Below are 22,433 nucleotides of genomic sequence, written 5' to 3'. Positions count from 1 at the left end.
CCTATAGATAAATGCTATTGAGCATCATTTCATTTGTGGTTTTTTTGGTCATTTGTGTATCTTTAAAGAAATATCTGTCCAGATCCTTTGTTCATTTTTAAATTGAGTTAGTATTTTTTTTAATCTTTGAGTTGTAAGAGTCCTGTATATATTATTAAAATCTAAAGTAAGTCTCCTATTTTGTTGGTTGTCTTTTTTACTTTATTGGTAATGGCCTTTGAAACATAGAAATTTTTTAATTTTGATGATGTCTGATTTATCTGTTTTTCTTTTGTTGTTTCTGCTTTTGGATATATTTATAAGACAGCTGTGTCTATAACTTAAGGTCAGAAAGATTTTTTTTAATTTTAATTTTATTTTTTTAAATTTATATCCAAATTAGCATACAGTGCAACAATGATTTCAGGAGTAGATTACTTAATTCCCCTTACCCATTTAGCCCATCCCCCTCCCCGCCCACTCCCTCCAGTGACCCTCTGTCTGCTCTCCATATTTATGAGTCTCTTTTGTTTTGTTCCCCTCCCTGTTTTGATATTATTTTTGTTTCCTTTCCCATAGGTTCATCTGTTTTGTCTCTTCTTGACATCTGTTAAGTCCTCATATGAGTGAAGTCATATGATTTTTGCCTTTCTCTAATTTCACTTAGCATAATACCCTCCAGTTCCATCCACGTAGTTGCAAATGGCAAGATTTCATTCTTTTTGAGTGCCGAGTAATACTCCATTGTATGTATGTATGTATGTGTGTATATATGTTATACATGTACAGTATACTATATATATATTGTATGTATGTACGTACATATATATATATTATATATATTTACATATACACACACACACACACACACTGCATCTTCTTTATCCATTCATCCATCGATGGACATCTGGGCTCTTTCCATACTTTGGCTATTGTTGATAGTGCTGCTATAAACACTGGGGTGCATGTGTCCCTTTGAAATAGCACACCTGTATCCCTTGGGTAAATACCTAGTAGTGCAGTTGCTGGGTTGTAGGGTAGTTCGACTTTCAGCTTTTTGAGGAACCTCCATACTGTTTTCCAGAGCGGCTGCACCAGCTTATATTCCCAAGAGAGATTTTTTTTTTTAATAGACTAATTTTTAAAGAGGAATTTTAGTTTCATAGCACTATTGAGCAGAAGGTACAGAGATTTCCCGTATCCTTCTTTCCCCCTAAGTTTTAACAGTAATGGCTCCACATGCATTTGTAGGTTTTTGTGTGAACAAAAATTTTCAGCTCCTTTATGTAAATACCCAGGAGCACAATTGCTGGATTGTTTGGTAAGAGTATGTTTAGTTTTATACGAAACTGCCAAACTGACCTCAAAAGTGGCTGCACTGTTCTGCACTCCCACCAGCAAGGAATGAGTGTTCCTTCAGCCGCACGTCCTTGTAAGCATTTGGTGTTGTCGGTTCTAGATTTTGGCCAAAGGGGTAGGTTGTACTGGTATCTTACTGTTGTTTTAATTTGCATATATCCCTGGTGACCACGACGTGGAGCATCTTTCCACGTGCTTACTGCCATCTGTATATCTTTGGTGACGTGTCTGGTAAGGTCTGGCCCGTTTTTTCAACCAGGCTGTCTTTCTTATTGTTGAACTTTAAAGGTTTTTGTGGGTTTGGGATAGTATAATAGTCTTTTACCAGAAATATCTTTTGCAAATATATTCGACTAATCTGTGGCTTACTGTCTTATTCTGTTAACATTTCCTTCACAGAGCAGAAGTTTTTAATTTTAATTAAGTTCATGCTACCATTTTTTTCTGTCCTGGATCGTGACTTTGGTATTGTATCTAAAAGGGCATTGTCAAGTCATTGTTCGTCTAGATTTTCTCCTATATTCTAGGAGTTTTAGTTTTGTGTTTTACATTTCGGTCTGTGATGCGTTTTGAGTAAATTTTTGTAAAGGGTGTATGGTTTGTGTCTAAATTTGCTTTTGTTTTTTTGTTTTTTTTTGCATTAAAGGTCCAGTTGTTCAAACATTATTTGTTGAAAAGACTGTCTTTACCCCATTGTATTACCTTTGCCCCTTTATTAAAGATTATTTCACTATATTTATGTGGGTCTGTTTCTAATCTCTTTATCTGTTCCATTTATCTATTTGTCCATTCTTTTTCCAATACCACACTGTCTTAATTATTGTAGCATTATAGTAAGTTGGATTGTATCAGTCCTCTGACTTTGTCCTTGTCCTTTATTTTTAGAATGCAGGAGCAAGGGAGAAGGGAGTTGGAGAGAGAGAGAGAGAGTGAGAATATGAATCTCAAGCACACTTAGCATAGAACCCAATGTGGGGCTCGATCCCGTGACCCTGGGATCATGACCTGATCTGAAATTAAGAGTTGGGATGCTCAACCAACTGAGCCACCCAGGCGCCCTAACTTTATTCTTGTTCTTAAGGTCACAAAGGTTTAATCTTATATTTTCTTCTAAGAGTTTTATGGTTTTTTAGCCCATACAGTTAGGTCAGTCATACATTAGGTCTGTCATCATTTTAAGTTAGTTTTTGTATATGGTGAAAGGTGAAGATCCGGTTTCTTTTTTTTGCTGAATATCCTGTTGTTCCTGTATCATTTGTTGAAAAAAAGTATTTTCCAGTTGTAAATGTGACAGTATGTTTCTGGCTCCTTAGTTCTGTTGGTCTTTTTTTTTTTTTTTTTAATTTTTTTTTTTTAAATGTTTATTTATTTTTGAGACAGGGAGAGACAGAGCATGAACGGGGGAGGGTCAGAGAGAGAGGGAGACACAGAATCTGAAACAGGCTCCAGGCTCTGAGCTGTCAGCACAGAGCCCGATGCGGGGCTCGAACTCACGGACCCCAAGATCACGACCTGAGCTGAGGTCGGATGCTTAACCGACTGAGCCACCCAGGTGCCCCAGTTCCGTTGGTCTTTATGTCTGTTACTGTGCCACTGCCACAGTGTCTTGATTATTATAGCTTTGTAGTAAGTTTTGAAATCAGGAAGTGTGAGTTCTCTAACTTTGTTCTTTTTTTGAAGATTATTTTATCTTCTCTGTGTCCCTTGCATTTCCATATGAAATTTAGGATCAGTTTATCAATTTCTGCAGGAAAGGCAGCTGGGATTTTGATATAGGTATTGTGCTAAATCTGTAGATGAATTTTGGGAGTATTGTCATGTTAACATTGTTAAATTTTCTGGTCCATGAACATGGGATATCTTTCCGTTGATTTAGATCTTGAACTTCTTCCAACAATATTTTATAGTTTTTGGAGTAGAATGTTTGGAATTCTTTTGTCAACTTCATTCATGTATATTTTATTCTTTTTAATTCAATTATAAATGGAGTTGATTTTTAAATTATTTTCATATTCATTGTTAGTACATAGGAATACATTTTAAAATTTGTTTTTAATGTTTATTTGTTTATTTTTGAGAGAGAGAGAGAGTGAGCAAGCGAGCAGGGGAAGGGCAAGGAGAGAGGGAGACACAGAATCCGAAGCAGGCTCTAGGCTCTGAGCTGTCAGCACAGAGCCCGAAGCGGGGCTTGAACTCAAGGACCGCGAGATCATGACCTGAGCCGAAGTTGGACATTTAACCACTGAGCCACCCAGGCGCCCCTAGAAATACATTTTTAATGTTAATCTTGTACTATGTAATGTTGCTGAATTTGTTTATTAGCTCAAATATTATGTTTAGTGGATTAAAAATAGTATTATATATACAGTGTCATCTACAAACCCTTATTTTTATTCAGGACTTACTATATTTAGGTTTTACATGTGTAGAAGGTGATTTATGAAAGTGTCCTCCACCCCAGGCTGGTGGAGCAACGTATACGAGGCTCCTGGGTTGTGGCAGATGTTAGAATCACCCCCTGGCCCATTGAGCTAATCATAACTACTCAGCCATTGTGCCCCGATCTCACTCTGCGGAAGGAAACGGAGACAGAATCCACCTGCTTTTCATTCTGTTGCAGATCACTACTGTCCAAAGAAAGTGTCCCTAGTCCTGTGATCCTCTGTCATGGGATCATCCCAATTTAAAAACGGGCTCTACAGTCCTGGGTGGTTTGATGTCTGCCGCTTTCTCAAAACTCTTGTTTGCTCATTTGGTGAAGCTGTTCTCTCAGGCCGTTTCCTTTCTGCCATGGCACCTTCTCACATGGGTTTTCCTGCCTGGACCCCTCCCCTTCGCCTGATCGCCTCCTAAGTGTGCCGCAGTTGTGTACCTTGAATCGGGTTTCTTTTGCTATGGTTTCTCATATGCATGTTATATGTGATTTTCTCCTCTTGGCTCACTTCTCAGCTGTAAGTTTTCATGTGTAGCTTATTTGAGTAAATCTGTTTACTCATTTAGAAGTTCATGAGAACATGGGTCATGTTTTTTGTTCACTGTGTGGTTTCAGCACCTTGCACAGTCTGGCATGTAGTAATAGATGCTTAACAAATATATGTTATTTAATTACTGAGGTAGGGTGATTTGATTCTGAAGTGTTATTTCAGTTCTTGGATGGTTGTTTTTGCTGCTAAGATTATTTAGCTAGTAGTTCACCTGGTGTCCATAAATGCTTAAGGGTTTTGGCAATGCTAATCATAAATGACAGTATCATTTGTAATAAGAATGTTTGGCAGGTATGTTTGGTATGTTGGCTTTAATACTTCTTTTTTTAGTTTGGTTACACTGCCTTTTATTGATATTCTATTTTTGTGGATCTGATTTGGTTTTGATAAAAAAAAATTTCAACTCTGTCTCTTGGGTAAAGCTAACTGGATCATAAAATAGTAATGGGATATAGAAGCCTTCACCTAAATTAGGATTTCCAGTAAAGCCGATGTTACTATTTGCAGGGAAGGCTTGGGAAAACATTCAGGTGAGGTCAGTTCTCCTTTATTTCAAAGGACTTTTGGTTACTTGGACTGAATGCTGTCTTACTAAGCCTGGGCTCATTGGTTCTGTGTTGTGCCAGAAAGGGAAATAACCGTTTTTGTTGTTAGAAGAATTTATAGTGGCAGAGGTTAAATATTTAAGAAGAAAAACTTGGCTTCCCTTTGCTTCTGAAGCTTGGTTTTACAAATGAGGTAGCTTAAAAAGAATATGGGAAGATGGAGAAATGAAAGTTTTTATTACTTTTGTAAAATGTTCATTGTTGCCACAGGATCTTCCTATATCATGAAGTATTTATAAGAATAGGCTGTGGGAAGGGCGCCTGGGTGGCTCAGTCGGTTAAGCGTCCGACTTCAGCTCAGGTCACGATCTCACGGTCTGTGAGTCCGTGAGTTCGAGCCCCGCGTCGGGCTCTGGGCTGACGGCTCGGAGCCTGGAGCCTGCTTCCGATTCTGTGTCTCCCTCTCTCTCTGCCCCTCCCCTGTTCATGCTCTGTCTCTCTCTGTCTCAAAAATAAATAAACGTTAAAAAAAATTTAAAAGAAAAAAGAATAGTCTGTGGGAATTTTCAGACTCTCTGCAGTTGCTTGAGGATGATTCGCGGTTACTGTATAACTCACCGACTTTTTACAGTCTGCTACCGCCACAAGACGATGCCCTTACTAAAGATGTTAGACGAACAAGAACTTATTTGCATATATAAGGACCCGTGTATTTCCAAAGATGACTTTTCTCCTCTCACATTAAGATATGTGCTTACTGATAATACCGTTTGTTGTTTGAAACCTGAAGACTTGTTGCTCGGGACTCTGGTGACTCTCCGTAGCAGGGTGGGATTCGATTCTGTCCTTCAGGCTCTTAGCCCAGTGTGTTTGTCTCTGGTCATATAGTTATAAAATAGGACAGGTGGTACATTTATATGCCTTTGAGTTCTTAGAATTTGCTGAGCTTTCCCTAAGAGAATTTTAGAGCTCGATAGGATCGTTGTGAAGAGAGGGTAGAGAACATAGAGTTAATACTTCACCGTTCTGAGGTGCAGTTGAATTTACATCTGACTACAGCTGATTTTCTAGAGGGTTAAGATAGTGTTGAGCTTAGATGACTGCTTGGGTTTTAGCACTTCAGAATTTGAACCCTTGCGGGCTTCTATTTGGTACAGTGACAGAGACATCATTGTCCTGTAACTCGTGATTTTTGAATCTGGTGAAAGTATGGGAAGGTAAAGTAAGATTAGATGTGGATGACAGATTTTTGAAAAGACATAGGATCATTAAAAGACTGAAAGCAGCTCTGTGTATGGCTGTCTTACTGCACTTTATTTTCTTTGGTTTCTTTGGTTTGAATTATTCTGATACAAAATATAAATTATTGGGGCGCCTGGGTGGCTCAGTTGGTTAAGTGTCTGACTTCGGCTCAGGTCATGATCTCGCGGTTCGTGAGTTCAGGCCAGATTCTGTGTCTCCCTCTCTCTCTCTCTCTGACCCTCCCCCATTCATGCTCTCTCTCTGTCTCAAAAATAAAAATAAACATTGAAAAAAAAATTTTTTTTTAATATAAATTACTTGAGTTCAGTATTTATTGTAGATAAATGTTTAAAGCCATAGCCCAAGAAGATTCTTGATTTAGAATCTGATGCAGATTTTCGTAAATGATAGCTATTTAACCAGTATCAATCTGTTGTGACTTATACGTCTTGTAAAATCTGACAGGCGTATAAAATGTATAATGAATGATTAATTAGTAAATAATCATTTCATTGTCAGACTTCTCTTTCATTAGTGACACATTTGGATAAAAAAAGATAAAGCAGTATAATGTTTAGATATTATGACATGTTAATGTAGTGGTATAAATCGAAACTTTTGAAAAGGAAACTTGTTTTTGAAAGAAACTTTTGCTTTACTTGACATCATTTTTTAAATTGTTGTCTTAAGAATAGAAATGCTAGATAGATCTCTGAATTTTAGAGGTAGTCTTTGTTTTGTTTTTAAAGTAAGCTACACTATGAATTATCTGGAGAAGTGATTCATATATATATATGTATATATATATATACACACACACACGCATATACATATACATACACACACACACACACACACACACATACATACAGAAATAGTGAATTGGCAGTAACAAATTAAAAATTGAAATACCTGAATTTTTTACATTTTGAGCGTACAGATGTGGTCCAGATCTGTATATGACTGTTCTTTTCACACTGTGATGTGCTTCTCACTTTTTTTTTAAATTGCAAAGTAATACTTGTACATCCATAGTAACAGTATTTCAAGTACTCGGAAGGACCCTCAGAGCCTCTCATTCAAAGGCAAGCACTTCAGCAGCTCACAGCACAGTCTGCCACCTAAAACAAGTCTTTCTTGTCCGAATAGCTCTGTTCTTAAAAATTTGCTCCATCCATTATTACGACACTGCTTTGTTTTTGTTTTTGTTTTTTTCAAGTTTTTATTAAAATGCTTTTGGGAATGGTCACATGGACACACGTGGTTGTATCTTACTGTACCAACGGGAGTATATGTGCACTTTTATTATGATGAAATGGTGTTAGTGGCTGTGCTGGGCTGACTTAAAAGAGAAGGTAGTTAAGTTTGCAGTGTTGTAGAGCAATTCTTCAAAGAACAGTTAGGGTAACCTCTTAGCAAAGTGTGTTATAAATGAGCTTTCTAGTAGAAGGCAAATATCATGCCAGAGGTAAAAGTCCCTTCTAGGTTTGGAGTTGGAAAACAAAACTCAAATGAAATTTAAAATAACTGGGGGGAAAGGTATTTCCTGGCAGGTGTCAGATATTAACCTCACAGATCTCCATGTGCTGTTAGCAAAATGTAAGGAATTAACATCATTTAAAAAATCTGCTGATTGTCAGCTTTTAGAGCAAATTTGGCCATACATATGAGGCACCAGGAAAAGTATGCTTAAAAACAGACCAAGATCAGGGAAGCTGAAACCAGGATTTTTAAAAAATTAAATATTTGAAGATTATTTTGAACCCTATGTTTAGGTGAGCATTTGCAATTATGTCCATTTCATACCTGGAAAAAGCCCTCGCTTGAATGTATGTCTTTCCATTTTCTCAATATAAATCTTTGATATCCAAAAGAATTTATGGAGCATATACATTTTCTAAATCAAGGGTGAAAAGAGAATTAAACAAGTATCTTGGTTTAGGTTTTGTTTCCTTTTGCAATACTTACTAATCTTTGAAGTTTTCACCTTCCACTCACTGAAGAACAGTGGCCAACCCCTTGTCGACTAGAACTGGCCTAGTTAGGATATGGGAGATTCTTTACTCTCTTGGAATGAGATTTGCCTTGTTTCCAAGACTAGCAAACTCCGTAAGTATTGCTCCCTTTACTTCTCCCAGTATTCTCCCTCTGTGCTTAAACTGTGTGTGTAGCGTTCTTCGGGGTTATAGATTTTAACTTTCTCTGGCAGTTGACCGGCACCTGAAGTATTTGGCTTTCTTAGAGCAGCTTGCGTTTGCTGGCTGCCTGGGTGGCTGTATTGACAAGAAAATGGGCAAATGGTCTCCTTTGAGACTAACCACTTTACTATGGTTATGTGAATGTGTCTCATATCCCCCTAACTTAAAAAGAAATCTATACCTTATGTAAGCATATAAAGTATTAATAAATTGTTATTTTTCTCCGTGAAAATATTTAGTAAAATTATACACGTGTATTTAGTTTGTTAAGATCTGGATATTCAACAAAATAACAATTTGTTACCATTTTAATGTAAGATTGCAAACTCCTAAAAAATTGGAACTGGGTTGTCATGATTTTCTTTATGCATCTCTGCTCAACATAGTACTTAGCATAAGTAGTAAACATTTTCCATTAATGAACAGTATATATAAAAATCATTACCTTTTTATTAATAAAATGGGACATTGAAATTTAAGGGGAATAAAACTAGAAAAGATGAAGTGAAATCGGTTTTATGAAGCGCAAAGAATTTATTGCCTTACTCGGGTCTTTATTTCCTATGCTCAAGCCTCCTCCTTTTTTTATGCACCAGCCTTTTATTGTGGAAAATTTCAAAGATGTACAAAAATAAATATCCAGCTTCAACGGCTTTAAATCCTTGTTTCATCTGTACTCTTCCGTCCTTAGGTAATTGTGAAGCAAATCCTAGACATTATGTGGTTTCATCCACGAATATTTCATTTTGTTTCTCTGAAAGATAATCAAGCCTTTGTTTTCAGACATGTTAAATAAAATACGTAGTATTCAGTCCTCATATCCTGAGTGCACAACACACTGTGAACAACGTGAGACCAATAGGTGCCTGGTGAGAAAGTGAAATCATTTTAATAACTGTTGACACACTAAAAGCTTAGCATTTGTGGGCTGATTTTTTTTTCCGTCTTTTCAAAACCCAGGCTTACTCCATTCCCAGTTCTAACAGTCTTTCTTGTGGCTTCCAACCCGTTCCCTGCACCTCCACAAGGTGGCAGATGAAGGAAGAGAAAAGTGAAATTTAAGTGACTCCGACTTGAGTTTCACTTTTATTCATCAGTCAGATGGAGTTGCAGAACGTTTTTGGAGCAGAAATATTTTTTCAGAAACAAGCAAGCAGACTTCTGAAACAGTTCGCCGTTTCCCCCTTGCTCTACAGAGACAAAATATTAGATATTTCAAAAGAGAGTTAAGTAATAATCTCTTATAAAATAGTTTCCACAGCATTATCACGGTCTTTTAATATTCTCTGTTAATGATTTGGGCCTAAATGAAAATACAGCATTTGAACTTGTGTCTGATTTTTGGAAGCTGCAGTTTTGGATAACTGTTGGTGAAATTTCTCATTGAGTGATGCAAATGTCGCCTTAGTTGATGTACTTAGCTGGACGTTTGTTGCCAGTGCAGTGACATAACTACCGTGTTTATGCCCAGACAGCTCTCCCTTTCCTTAAAACCTCAGTTTCTACATCAGTGTCGTTGAGTGAATTATGTTCATGCACACTTAGAAACATGTGATGGTTACTGGTTAACTTCTATATGGCGAAGATGCTATTACGTTCGGGGTACGTTTGATGTTGAAACACTTGAGCACCAGCAAAGTGGCTTTTTAGTCCATGGGAATTGTAAATGAGCACCTGGAGAGTTGTCTGTAAACTAGGTATTTGTCTGGAAGTGGTGTTTGCATGATCTAATATGTGGGAGTTTTTCTGCTTCAGTATGCTATATATTCTTGTTCTTTTTTCGTTTCCCAAATAATATATTTCTTGTGGAAATGCTGTTTTTCCAAGTAGTCTGTTGTGAGACTCATTTTGTATATGTGGTTTGAGCTGTTTTAAGATATTGGGGGGAAATGCTGGGATAAATACGCAGAAACTGATTTTCCTTTTTTGCTCGTGTTTTGACATCTGTTTTCCACGCATGTTTTTCTTCTGTTGCCACCATTGGCACCTCTGATCATCGAAGTTTTTATGTCCCTGCAGCATGACATGTAATTCTGATGAAACTGTTGCCTTATATTCCTGTAGAGTTCTTTCTTTTTTTTAAGCACTTAATGCCTTTTATTCCTAAGCTTCATGCATGAATTATGTAGCATATGTGAAGAGGCTTAAACCGTTTCCATTACATTCTTTCTGGATGGCTCCTGTTATATTTAGGATATACTTATACTTTAGACAAAGTAAGAATGTTATTGTTGTTGACCTTGACACCAGATAACTGGGCAGACATTATATAGCTATGTTTGAATCTTCACAAAATGTGCTGTTAAAGCCAACAGAGTCCTGGCGGGAGACTCTTCTGGATAGCAGAGTTATGGAGCTGTTTTTCACAGTAAGTCTTGCTTTTCATTTCTGGTGGTGAAGGCCAAGGAAGAGTGCCACTGAAAAGAGTACATGCTTCTGTGTGTGTCCTCAGTAAAACAGGACAGGTTGCTTTTCTCCTTTAAACCCTTCTCCCCTAATCAATACATCTGCTTAAACAAATTACAGAGGAATGTTCTTGGTAATTTATAAAAGTGTTATAGAAGTATGAATATCTTGGAGCTGATATTCTCAGACTTTTTGATCTCAGAAGCCCTTTACATTCTTAAAAATTATTGAAGACCCCGAAGAGCTTTTGTTTATGGGGATACAACTACTAATATTTACCACATTAAAATTTCAAACGAAAAACTTTAAAAAATAATTTGTTGATTCATGTAAAAGTAGCATTGGGAGGGGCATGTGGCTGGCTCAGTCAGTGGAGCATGTGATTCTTGATCTCAGGATTGTGGGTTCAGGCCCCCTGTTGGGTGGGGAGATTACTTAAAATCTTAGAAAAAAAAATAGTACCCAAACCCTTACATATTAACGTAAATAACATTTTAATGAACAGATAGCTGTATTTTTGGAAAAAGAAAAGTTTACTGAAGAGTGGCATTGTTTTATATTCTCGTAAAACTCTAATGTCATGCTTAACTGAAGACTGATTCTCAGATCTGCTTCTACGTCCAGCTGGTTGTAATATTACAGGTCAAGTAACCTGGAGGAAACTCCACTGTATACATGTGTGACAGTGTGTTAGTACCAGTGTGGAAACGGTTTTGCCCTTACACACAACCCGACGTGGTCTTAGCAATGTGTCAGGATCCCTGGACGACACTTGAAGAACTGCCATAACAGAGTAGAGGGTACTTTATGTGCTCATTTATCAGTCATGGGTCAAGGTAGTGTTTTTGAATAGCAATTTATTTCGATTATAACTTCACATGGTCTTGTTTATTGTTTGCTAGAAAGAAGTAGGCTCGGGGCACCTGGGTGGCTCAGTCTTAAGCGTCTGACTTGGGCTCAGGTCACGATCTCGCGGTTCCTGAGTTCGAGCCCCGCGTCGGGCTCTGTGCTGACAGCTCGGAGCCTGGAGCCTGCTTCGGATTCTGTGTCTCCCCCTTCCTCTGCCCTTCCCGTACTCACGCTCTGTCTCTATCAAAAAATTTTAAAAAAGAAGTAGGCTGTACGTTCCCATGTTTGTTCATGAGGGTCCCCACTGTAATAGTCAAAGGCTGGTGAAAGAAATGTATGTGTGTGGAGGGGAGAGGGATGTTGATTTGCTGTCAATAGCCTAAGCCCACAAGTTAGATGTAATGACTGGGGCAGAAGTCCAATAAAGACCAGTTAAGAAGAAAAAAATGGAAGCTGTTTTAATCCCAACCATTTTAGTTTCTCACCTTTTTATTTGTTTGAAAAATATTATTTACTATCCTTACAACTGCCTTCCCTTCTCGGTTCAACCATGTAAAATATTGTCGTTGTATGGTACGTATTTTAAAATACCTAGAATAAGGTTGTTCGACCATGGTTGTATACGTAAAAATGTTTTCTGTAGAAATGCTGAGACTTCATTACCTTGCAGTATATTCTGTAAATCGGAGCAATGGTGACCGAAAGCATCTCAGCATCAAAGAGGCAGTTGTAACTAAATTAACAGGTTCTGGCGCCTGCCATATCTGACAGAAATTGTCTCAATACGTATCCGAGTTCACTTCTTTGTGTTCTTCGTTTGACTGAAAGAAGAGCCCATTCCAGCAGTTTTTGAAAAGGTGCAAAACTTGCTGGCGGTACTGGAAACAGCTACCCCGAATCCGAGCAGCTGTCTAGACAAAGCAGACAGCTGTTCCTGTCAGCTGTGAACCGCCACACGCAGATGGCTTCTCAGCCTGAAAGTTAACCCTTTTTGCATGGTCGTCTTAGCAGTTTTGCGTCTGGGGCCTGGTACTTTCGTTTGAGGAGCTGATAAGCAACTTGAGTTTGTAAATTGTTACAGAGAGGACAGTGGGGCTAATCTTTTTATTTCGTTCGGGTTTTGTTAAACTTATTTTCAATCGTGAGTTCGTTACCGAATAGAAAGCAGTGTTCCGTTGGTTATCCTCATTTCTCTAGATTTGAGTATATAGACATAAATACACTATTGAACGGAATTAAAACTTTAAGTATGTTGGTCACATCTGAATCGAGAAACACTCGAGGTGACATTCTGCCCCTCGGAAGCTTACAGATGTCTCAGTTTCTCTTTCTTCCACGAGGTATTGGAAAAACCACTCTCGTTAGTTTTTCCTCCTGCCTTCTTGGCTGATCCTTCTTGACCTCATTTGTGCTCTCTGTTTTCCTCTGCTCATTGCCAAACTGCTAGTGTTCTGTGTCAGTTCTCAACCCTGCCGACCGTATACGCTCTCCTCGGACTATCTCTTCCACACGTAGGACTTCAAGTGCCACGTCTGCACCGATGACTCCTAAATCTATATTCAGCACAGGCTGCTCCAAAGTTCCAGAGCCTTATAATCCAAGTGCTTACTGGATGTTTTAATTTGGAAGGCCTACAGACATCTCAGATTCAGCATGTTCCAGTAGAATTTATCATCTTACTGACTTGCTTCTGTTTATTCTTGTCTTGCTTCACCATTCACCTCTGTGGGTGTTCTGTTAGACTTTGCGTTTCCTTAGCCCTCTGCTTTCCCTACTCAGGTGATGAATTCAGTTTTTAACTTGTCACATGGTTCCGTTGCGGAAGAACTCCTTTGTAAGGCTGACATTGGAAGAAGGTCAGGAGTCTACTGTATTACGCAAGAACTAATCATTATGGATCATGAGTTTTATATGGTTCACATTTCAGAGAACATAAATTAAGTTTGAACAGGACATGCAGGCTCTGCGGTAGTATTTTATTTTTATTTTATTGTATTACATAATCAGATTAGCCATTTCACTCATCATTTCTTTTGATTCCTCACTTCTGGACCAGTAATGAATAACCATTTGGCTCTCTGTTGGTAGAAAAGAAACCCTCTATTGTCCCAGATTGCATTGGATCCATTGGTTGAACGTACCCCCTGGATAACATGCTTCAATGTTGATTAGGTTAAACAGCATGATGAAATTTAGTTATACTTTTCAGATAAGGAACTTAAAAATGAGTTGTGTTCAAAAGTTCATGAACTGGACAATGTAGATTCTATGAATTTGCGCATTATACTTTTACTATATAAAACTTAAAATGTAATAGAACATATTTTGGGAGACATTTGTGTTATTCTAGACCAGGGATTGGCAGACTTTTTCTGTAAAGGCCAGGTAGTAAACATTAGGCTTTGCTGGTCACCTGTTCTCTGAGGCAGCTGTTCAGCTCTGCCTTTGTAGTACAGAAGCCCTTTGTAGTGCAGAAGCAGCATAGCTGATACCTAAACAAACAAGCGGGGCAGTGTTCCTGCAAAACTTTTGTAACAGCCATCAAAATGTGAATTTTGTTTAATTGTCCTGTGTCTTGAGATTTTGTTATTTGGTTTTGTTTTTCCCAACCATATAAATATGTAGAAACCATTCTGCAGGCCATACAAACATGAGCAGGAGGCCAGATTCGGCCATGGGCTGTGGTTTTCCAGCCCCTGTTGGAGACCGAAGAGGGTGGTGTATTTCAAGCGTCTCAATTAACTTTGTAACTCTTTAGTATTTTAAATATCTTAAAGCCTTAAGAAGTTCAAGGTTTAAAGAGTAATGAAATCGATCAGTGAATAAGGGTTTATTACCTGTTCGCTGTGTACCTGGGTACCAAAAGTGTACCTGTGAATATTTATAAGAAATATTCTAACTGCGAGTAATTTATAAATGATTTGCAGAGTCGAAGTGAACGTAACTTGAAACAAATAGAGCACAAGTGTTTAAAATTTTGTGACACATTCAGAAAGCAAAGAAATTTGTGTAAGAAAAGAAGGGCTGGAGAAGTCAAATGCTTGTGGAAAATAGAAGATGGTTGCCATCAATGTGGTTGGTGGATTAAGATCAAAAATACCTATAAGTTCTTTTTTTTTCCCCCAAGTTTACTTATTTTTGAGAGAGAGCGAGAGCACACACGAGCGAGGGAGGGGCGCAGAGAGGGAGAGAGAGAGAGAGAGAGAGAGAGAGAGAGAGAGAGAATCCCAAACGGGCTCCCTGCTGTCAGCATAGAGCCCCGACGCAGGGCTCGATCTCAGGAACTGAGATCATGACCAAGAAGAGTCAACCGCTCGGCCGACTGAGCCACCCGGATGCCCCTGTAATTTCTTTACTAAGTGTATTTTCCTTAATTATGATTAGTTGTGTCAGATTTAAGCAATGAAACGTCTTTAAAATCTGAGAATATTACGAACAGTGTAAAGTTAGGGAGCAGTAATTGATTTCCTTCAAACAGAATACTGTGTACGAGGTGTTTCACATCAGTGTTGCATCACTGATAGAAAATCTAGATGAGGCTTAAAGTGGACTAAGTAAAATTAAAAAAATGTTTAGCCCTTACTCATAGCAGCGTGTACAGGATAAAATGAGATTCAGACAAATTGTGGCAATGGCAGAGTTAATGCAAGAGTGTGCTTCTGTGCTAGTTGAGTGAGTGAGTGGTGCTGGAAAGGTAAATTGCTTTTCTAAGTGTACGACTGTTTACTTCTACTAAAGCAGCATCTATATACTCCTGATTGAACTTGTCTGCTAACTTTAGCAAGAAGCTGTAGCTAGGCATAGTTAGCATAATACGGATGACTGTCGTCGTTGCTGTTTTTAGAAGAAGGCAGTATGTCTGACTGGCTGGCATCTGTTTCTCTCTTTGTCATAACATCCTGGAGACAGTTCAATTTTCAAAATGTAGGTAGCCCTCAGTTAAAAATTACTCGATATGTTTAAAAAATCATGGCCTGTAATGTAAAGTGGACTGAGGGGCAATTTTCAAATTCAGTTAGGTTCAGGAATTAATTTTCTAGAAATAACTAGCTACAGTGAATTTTTTTCTCTTACCTCATTCGGCATGATAGACACGTGACCCTTACAAAAGAAGAATTTATTTTTACGGATTAGTAATTCTTTCTAACAGGTACATCGAAAAATCAGAGAAGATTCAGATATGGCACAAGATTCTCTTCAGTGCCTTGCCCAGTTAGCTTCTCTTCATGGACCCATCTTCCCCGATGAAGGCTCACAAGTTGATTATCTAGCACACTTCATTGAGGGATTACTGAATACTATCAATGGGTAGGTATACTTGCCCTTTATAACTGAAAAAAGAGCTTTCAGTTTTTTCTTTATGTTTAACAGTAGAGGAGAAAAAGAAACTAGTGGTTTTCCCTGTTTATATTTTAAAGTGTAGTTATGCGGGTAATTTGAAATTAATACACAGAGACATGCCTTGAAAAACAAATAGGTGATAATATTTGCATGTTTGGAGATGAGTTTTTGGGACTTTTCTTCTGCCACTTAACAATACTCATTACTTGATTTGTAGAATTGAAATAGAAGATTCCGAAGCTGTGGGAATCTCCAGCATTATCAGCAACCTGATAACTGTGTTCCCTCGAAATGTTTTAACTGCCATTCCAAATGAACTTTTCTCGTCCTTTGTTAACTGTCTCACACACCTCACTTGTTCTTTTGGGCGAAGTGCTGCATTGGAAGAAGTGGTGAGTGTTTTAAAATAAATTGTGTCTGTTTTTTACAAGGAAATTTGCAATGCCTCTGCAACATTTCTCGTGACAAGTAATTAAGCAAATGCTAGCTATTGTTAAAATTGCATTTTTGTTTACATGTGAAAATTATTTGGCAATCTGTGTTTAGAAATGTTACTTTAAAAATTTCTGTGGATTAAAATCACTTTTGTAGATTAAATTTGTTGGTGTCAAGATTTTAACTTTGAGATAATTTAGTGTCTGAATATAGGAAATGGAATGAAACGTTTGTATTAAGGATTGTGTTGAAACCCCATTTTAACGGTGAAAACTTTAAAGGGCGCTGCTAACATTGTAGTGTGGTTGTGATTATAATTTTATATTGTTTTGAGAATTTAAAAATTTTGGACTTATCTGGAAATTATGTAGATAAAATTTGGTTCACTTGATTGTAACCACGCTGGTTTTGATTAGGCTGTGTGCTCTTTTAATTTTTTTGGTTTAATAGTGTATCTTGGTGGCACGTAATTTTCATTAAATTAAGACCAGTAACAGTACGAAAGCTGTTTTTTGGTACAAGTTTTCAAATGTATATTTTCCAGATATAAAACTTAATTTAGGAAACATGTACTAAAACTCCTTGACGACACAGCTGTGTTTGTAAGTTACCGTGAATAACTACATTAATCATGGGAAATAATTTTTTCCTCCATAGTGGTTCTTAAATTGTTGAAATGAATTTTTCTTTTTATGGATCAATATGTGAATTTCTTTCAAAGACTGTAAGAGTAAAAAGAATATTTGTCAGTACCTGTTAGAATTGGTATTAGACACAAAATCCTGTGTTTTGTTGGGGGTGTGGCAATGTCTGTGCATTTTCATATCCCTTTAGGGGTGTTCAGAAGACAGAACTCGGGAATGATTTATGTACTCGGACACTTCAGCGGTTTGATGTGGAAAGGAACCAGGTCCGGCAGATATTTGTGTGTTTGAAAAAATGTAGTTAGTAGAGGAGTAGAAGTTTAAAGGCATTGTATGTGAGATTTGAACTTCTCAGGAGGAAAAATTATGTTCTATGCATGGAAATATAGGTCAATTTTAAGTATTTAAGCTTTATTCAAAACCCTTTCAGGTTGTTACAAATTCTGAATCAACTCAGGTTTCATTTAACATGGTCTCATTGTGCTTTCTCCCCCTTGGTTTGTTTTCTCTTCTAAACCAGGTAGATGAAACAGTATGTTGATCACATATTTAGAAACATAGCTGTATTTTAGTTTCTGTTTGTGGGTTAAGGAAGTTTCTAAACATTTTATAGAAGAATTGCTAGAAGATATATATCATTCTTGTTTTGCAGATTTTAAGTTTAGAATTCATTTATTTTGACCAGGAGACTGACAACTTGGAAAACAATGTTTCTGTCAAGGTTGGTCGAGAAATTTTAGAAAGCGGCAAGTGTAGATACTCGTTCAGAGTAGGCGTATTTGTGCTTGTTTCACAAGAAGGTGTGCTGCAGAAGTGTTCTTTTTTAAGTTCTTCTAATTGATCTGCTTATGACATTTAAAAATGGTTTTAAAAGAATTGGTTACCTGTTTCAAAAGGCAGAGGGGGAAGATTGGTCCGAAGCTTGGTATTGCTCGGAGCAGCCAGGTAGGCGAGGTTCGGTGAAGCTGGGGGGCAGCCGAAAGGGAGGCCCCTGCACGATGAGTTGCCAGAAGACTAAACAAATCCTCCTAAATGTCATCTCAGCCTCGTGCGGTTTTCATGTATCTTATGTGTGCTGGGGGAGGGGAGGCTGGGGAATGTGCAGCTAATACCAAACTACGCGAACAAATCTCGCCAAACCAGAGTGGAAGTTCTGGGACGCGGGTCACATCATTTTTGTTTCCTTAGGTACCCGGTGATTGGAGTACTGGTCCCTAATACATAGTCGTTGACCTCAGGTGGAAAAATACATAAGTAAATGATCTTTTAAGTAAAAGTAGAAAAACTGAGACAAAAAGAACTGCTTTGAGAGTCAGTGATTCAGAAAGAAAGGTCATGAACTTTGAAAGGAGACTGTATAGTCATGAGCCAAGTAATTACAAACTACAGAATCTTGGACGAATTGCTTAACCTTTTTTAAGCATGTTGATATAGGTAGGATAATTATTTCTTCTAATGTTCTATGGGGCGGGTTAACAATATGAAAGTTCCTGTACGGTATGCACATTACAATGTGGAATAATAATGATAAAAATGAACCTTCATAATAATAGCATTTATTGAGAACCTATATTGTGAACACTGGCTTACCAAGTAAGACAAGTTTTTGAGTTTTGTTGTTTTGTGCAGGCTGTAATAGTTTTAATATTACTTTTCTTCATAAGTTTAATTTTGTGAAATGTTCTGCTTTTCTCTAATAGTGAAGGAGGTTTTTCCCCAGTAGGAAAACAGATTCAGCATATACACTTTTGTCTCATTGTGAGAACATTTTTTCAGAACTATGCTTACTTAGGAATACATATAGATTGTCTCCTTTTTTTGAAATTTGTGTCTCTGGTGGTGACTCTGTGGCTGCAGCGAGAAAAAAATATATATACGTGGGAGGAAAAATTCTTGATACTAATGTGCATTTCATGAAGTATGTCCTTACTTGGTGGCTTTAGCCTGTGTGTGAAGACAGTTATTTATGCTCCTCAACTGGCAAGTAAACCGAAAGTCTGTGCTCAAAAAGAGTAATTCCAGTCTTCAGCCAAGTTGTTCTGTTGGCCGTTAAAATTTCCTGGTATTACTTGAGGCTTCCTGAGGCCAAGAATTTTTTCACTGCACCCCAGAAATCAAATTATTGTCTATTGCCGTACTGAAGAGGTGAGAAGGACTATAGACGTGGAACCGTTGCCTTTAAAATTAAAATTCGAACACAGTAGTTGTTGATATCATATCGATTGTTTCATCAAATGTTAGTAATACTGGTACATCCATTGGAATCAGTTCAGTGAAATCGAACTCTGTGACTTGAACTCTATACTCGGTTTGTACTCGGTTGGTTTCTTTTGTCAGCAGAAAACCTGAAGTTCAGCCTCCAGTGGGTTCATCACTGGAGCCGCAGAACTTGCTGAGTTAATTGAGCAGAGCTTCCAGGCACGATGCTTAAACCGTGAAGTGCACGTGAAATGTATGTGTGTCTGGCTGTGCACAGGTGTGTGAGGGTGGGTATGTAAAGGAGGTGGTGGTAGGTAAACCTGGCAGAGAAAAACCTTTCGGTACATCTGTGGCCTAATCTCAAGACGTGTGGGACAAAGCAGTGAAGAAAAAGATACTTGATAAAGTTGTAGGAAGTTCGGTACAGAGTGTAATGTGGTAGAATTCAACATTCTTCATTCAAAATCTGGTTTCCCTGCCCAGTGGACAGTTACTTTGTGGGGAGGAGATGCAGTGAAAAGGAGTACACGGAAGCCACGTTGTAAGTTGGAAGCAGGAAGCATAAATTCGGGACTGTTTCCGTGATAAGAGAGAAAGCTATTATTCACTTTTTGGGGGAGGGGAGGAGGGCATGGTGAGGCCAGTACAATATTCGGACGTAGTCAGCCTCTCCCCTAACCTCACAAGAGGATGGGGCCACTTGGAAAGCCATCCCAGCCCCCCACACAGTGGCCCTGATGGCCGGGAAAGAATAAATGAATAAATTGGTGATACTGTTGAGAGCGAGACAGCTGTCCAGCTTCTGTTATGCGCATTCATTTCATCTGCTTGAAATGGTTAAGAGAGAGAATTAGATGAGGTGCATTAAACCTTGCACATTTAAAGGACGGTACACTTTTTTTTAATACTAACAGTAGCTTTTCCTCTGTTAGGACATTTGGGAGAAAATTGGCTACAATTACATCTTAAATAAAGATTCTTATTAAAAGAAGTCTTTACAAAATAATTTCATTGTTGCATTGAATCCTGGTTGGATCCTAATTTTACCAATGCAGTGTTTCCTGACTTGTCTATGAGTCACCTCTGGTTTTCTCAATTTGCTATGCTAATCCTAGCACAGATCCAGTGTTTATGTTTTACAGCATTCTTGCACTTGAGATAGACTATGTAGATGGTTGAGAATAAAGCTTACTTACTGTCATAACTATTGCTCCATTTGGTATCCTTTGTATTGTTTAAAACAATAATACAGCATTAGAAGCATAAACAGATCTAATGTGCCAGGAGTTCAGAAATGAACGCTAGAGTGAGGTAGAAAAAAGGGATTGCCCTTCTACCCCTTGTAAGCCAGGCGAGTCCCTGCGATGTCGGCCTGCTAGGATTATTGCTGGATTAATTCGATTCCATACATACTTATCGAACACCTGCCATGTGCCAGTCACGGTGCTTGATGCGTATACATTGTTTAGCATTAAAATTTGGAAATTCATATGCGTTTCCAAAAGGAAGAAAGCTTATTGATCGAGGAGTTTAATGTTTAAAAACTCTTTCTGCAAACTGCAGCTTGGGCTCTTGGTGGTTTTGTGGGGGCAGACTTTTTTCAGTGATCTATCTATAGGATTCTTCTAACAGCTGCAGTACTTGCCCACTAAATCAATTCCTCTTGAGGGATTTTAGAAGCCAGGAATACTGTCAGCTGCATAGGTATTCTGAAGTTAAATTATTTCTGTGCCTTTAGGACTGGCTAGGAAAAAAAAAAAAAGAATGAATGAATTCCTTTTGCAGTTAACATTCAAAGACTTCCTAATTTTTAATAGAATTCATGAAGCTTCATTTGTGACAATTCTGTGGGGTTTTTTTTTCAATAATTGCCTTAAATACTAGTACCCCAGGAAAAGAATCTACTTACAGCAGATGAGTAGCAACATAAACTAATACAGCTCTTTCAGTCTTTAATCTTTCATATGTCCTTTCTTTTTAATGTTTTACCCTCTGCAGTGCATGTATTATTTGATCTGTCACTGAACCTGGGAGGTTGTACCAATGCCTGTATGTTTTAAACTTACTGTGAAATACTTCATATAAAGTAAAAAAAAAAAAAAAAAAAAAAAATTCATATGTGTATAAAAGTTGTAAAGAATAATAAAATGAACAACTGTATACCAACCATCCATAGTAAGAAACGGTATATTGATAGAACCCTTTTTTTAACCTTTACATTTATCTGGAGTTTTCTTGCCCCCTTCTTTTATTGAAGACACATTTTTGTCACATCAGTTATTTCTGCAAAATGATTTTTTGTTATCATGTTTGCAAACGAACACTGCTAGTGAACTTCCTGGTCAATGTTCCTGGCACTTTTTTCCTGGCCTCTATAATCTCTGATTGTTTAATTTGTTTTCAGTCCCAGGTCCTTGAAAGAGAAATTATAGTAGCAGCAGCCTCAGGCTGGAAATATGGAATGCAAAGTCTTATCAGCTTAAGGAACTTCTTAAAGATTATTCCTTAGAAATAAAATTTTCTACGTGAGAGTGAATTGTCCGTGCCCATCTTACTGGATTTTTTATGTCTGAATCATTCGCTTCTCTTTTTATGAACTCATGTAATTTACGTTTACATATGAAGAAAATACTGATGATCAAAGAAAGAACTTTTCAATTTCATGAAAAAGATGTGGAGTTCTCACGTTGGTTATTTATTGTTCAGAGAAAAAAAGATCTAGTTTAGTGGGATGGATCATACCGAATACCTGACAGTAACCATAATCCTGTTGTGGCTAGGAGTAGATTTGCAGTTGTTTGCAATGTAACAATAAAATTTAGAACTACTCGAGCATGAGATGTATTTTCAGTACAAGAGTTATCTTACACACTTTTATGCTATCTCATTTTAGGAATAAACACATACATTATTTTTTTAGAACAGTTTTAGATTCTCAGTGAAATTGAATGAAAATACGGACTTCCCATATCCCATCCTTCACCCTCCTCCACCCCTACAAATGCACACAACCTCCCCTCCTGTCAACCTCCCCCACCAGTGTGGTAAACATCTGTTCCAGTTGAGGAACCAGGACTGACACCTCCTTATCCCCCAAAGTCCGTAATTTACTTTAGAGTTCACTCTTGGTGTTATGTATTTTGTGGATGTTGAGAAATGTGTAATGACGTGTATTCAGTCTTACAGAATCATAGAGAATAGTTTCATGGCTCTAACAGTCCTTCGTGTTCTACCTATTCATCCCTCCTTCCC

The 22,433-nt window shown here is 37.8% G+C and overlaps 1 protein-coding gene across 7 annotated transcripts in view; it reads left to right on the top strand.

Annotated features, from left to right (window-relative positions):
* The window catches only part of XPO4 (exportin 4), a 114,483-nt gene that overhangs the window by 60,818 nt on the left and 31,232 nt on the right, over positions 1-22,433 (top strand). For 6 of the 7 annotated variants that reach the window (XM_042926675.1, XM_042927170.1, XM_042926010.1 and 3 more), the window contains exons 7-9: positions 10,563-10,675; positions 15,713-15,870; positions 16,121-16,295. In XM_042926675.1, coding sequence (XP_042782609.1) covers positions 10,563-10,675; positions 15,713-15,870; positions 16,121-16,295 — 446 coding nt within the window. The remainder of the gene's footprint in view (positions 1-10,562; positions 10,676-15,712; positions 15,871-16,120; positions 16,296-22,433) is intronic. The other variant, XM_042926923.1, reaches the window with a different exon arrangement.

This window comes from Panthera leo, chromosome A1 (assembly GCF_018350215.1).
Source record: "Panthera leo isolate Ple1 chromosome A1, P.leo_Ple1_pat1.1, whole genome shotgun sequence".
NCBI classification, from domain to species: Eukaryota; Metazoa; Chordata; class Mammalia; order Carnivora; family Felidae; genus Panthera; species Panthera leo.
This window is presented reverse-complemented; position numbering and strand designations above follow the sequence as displayed.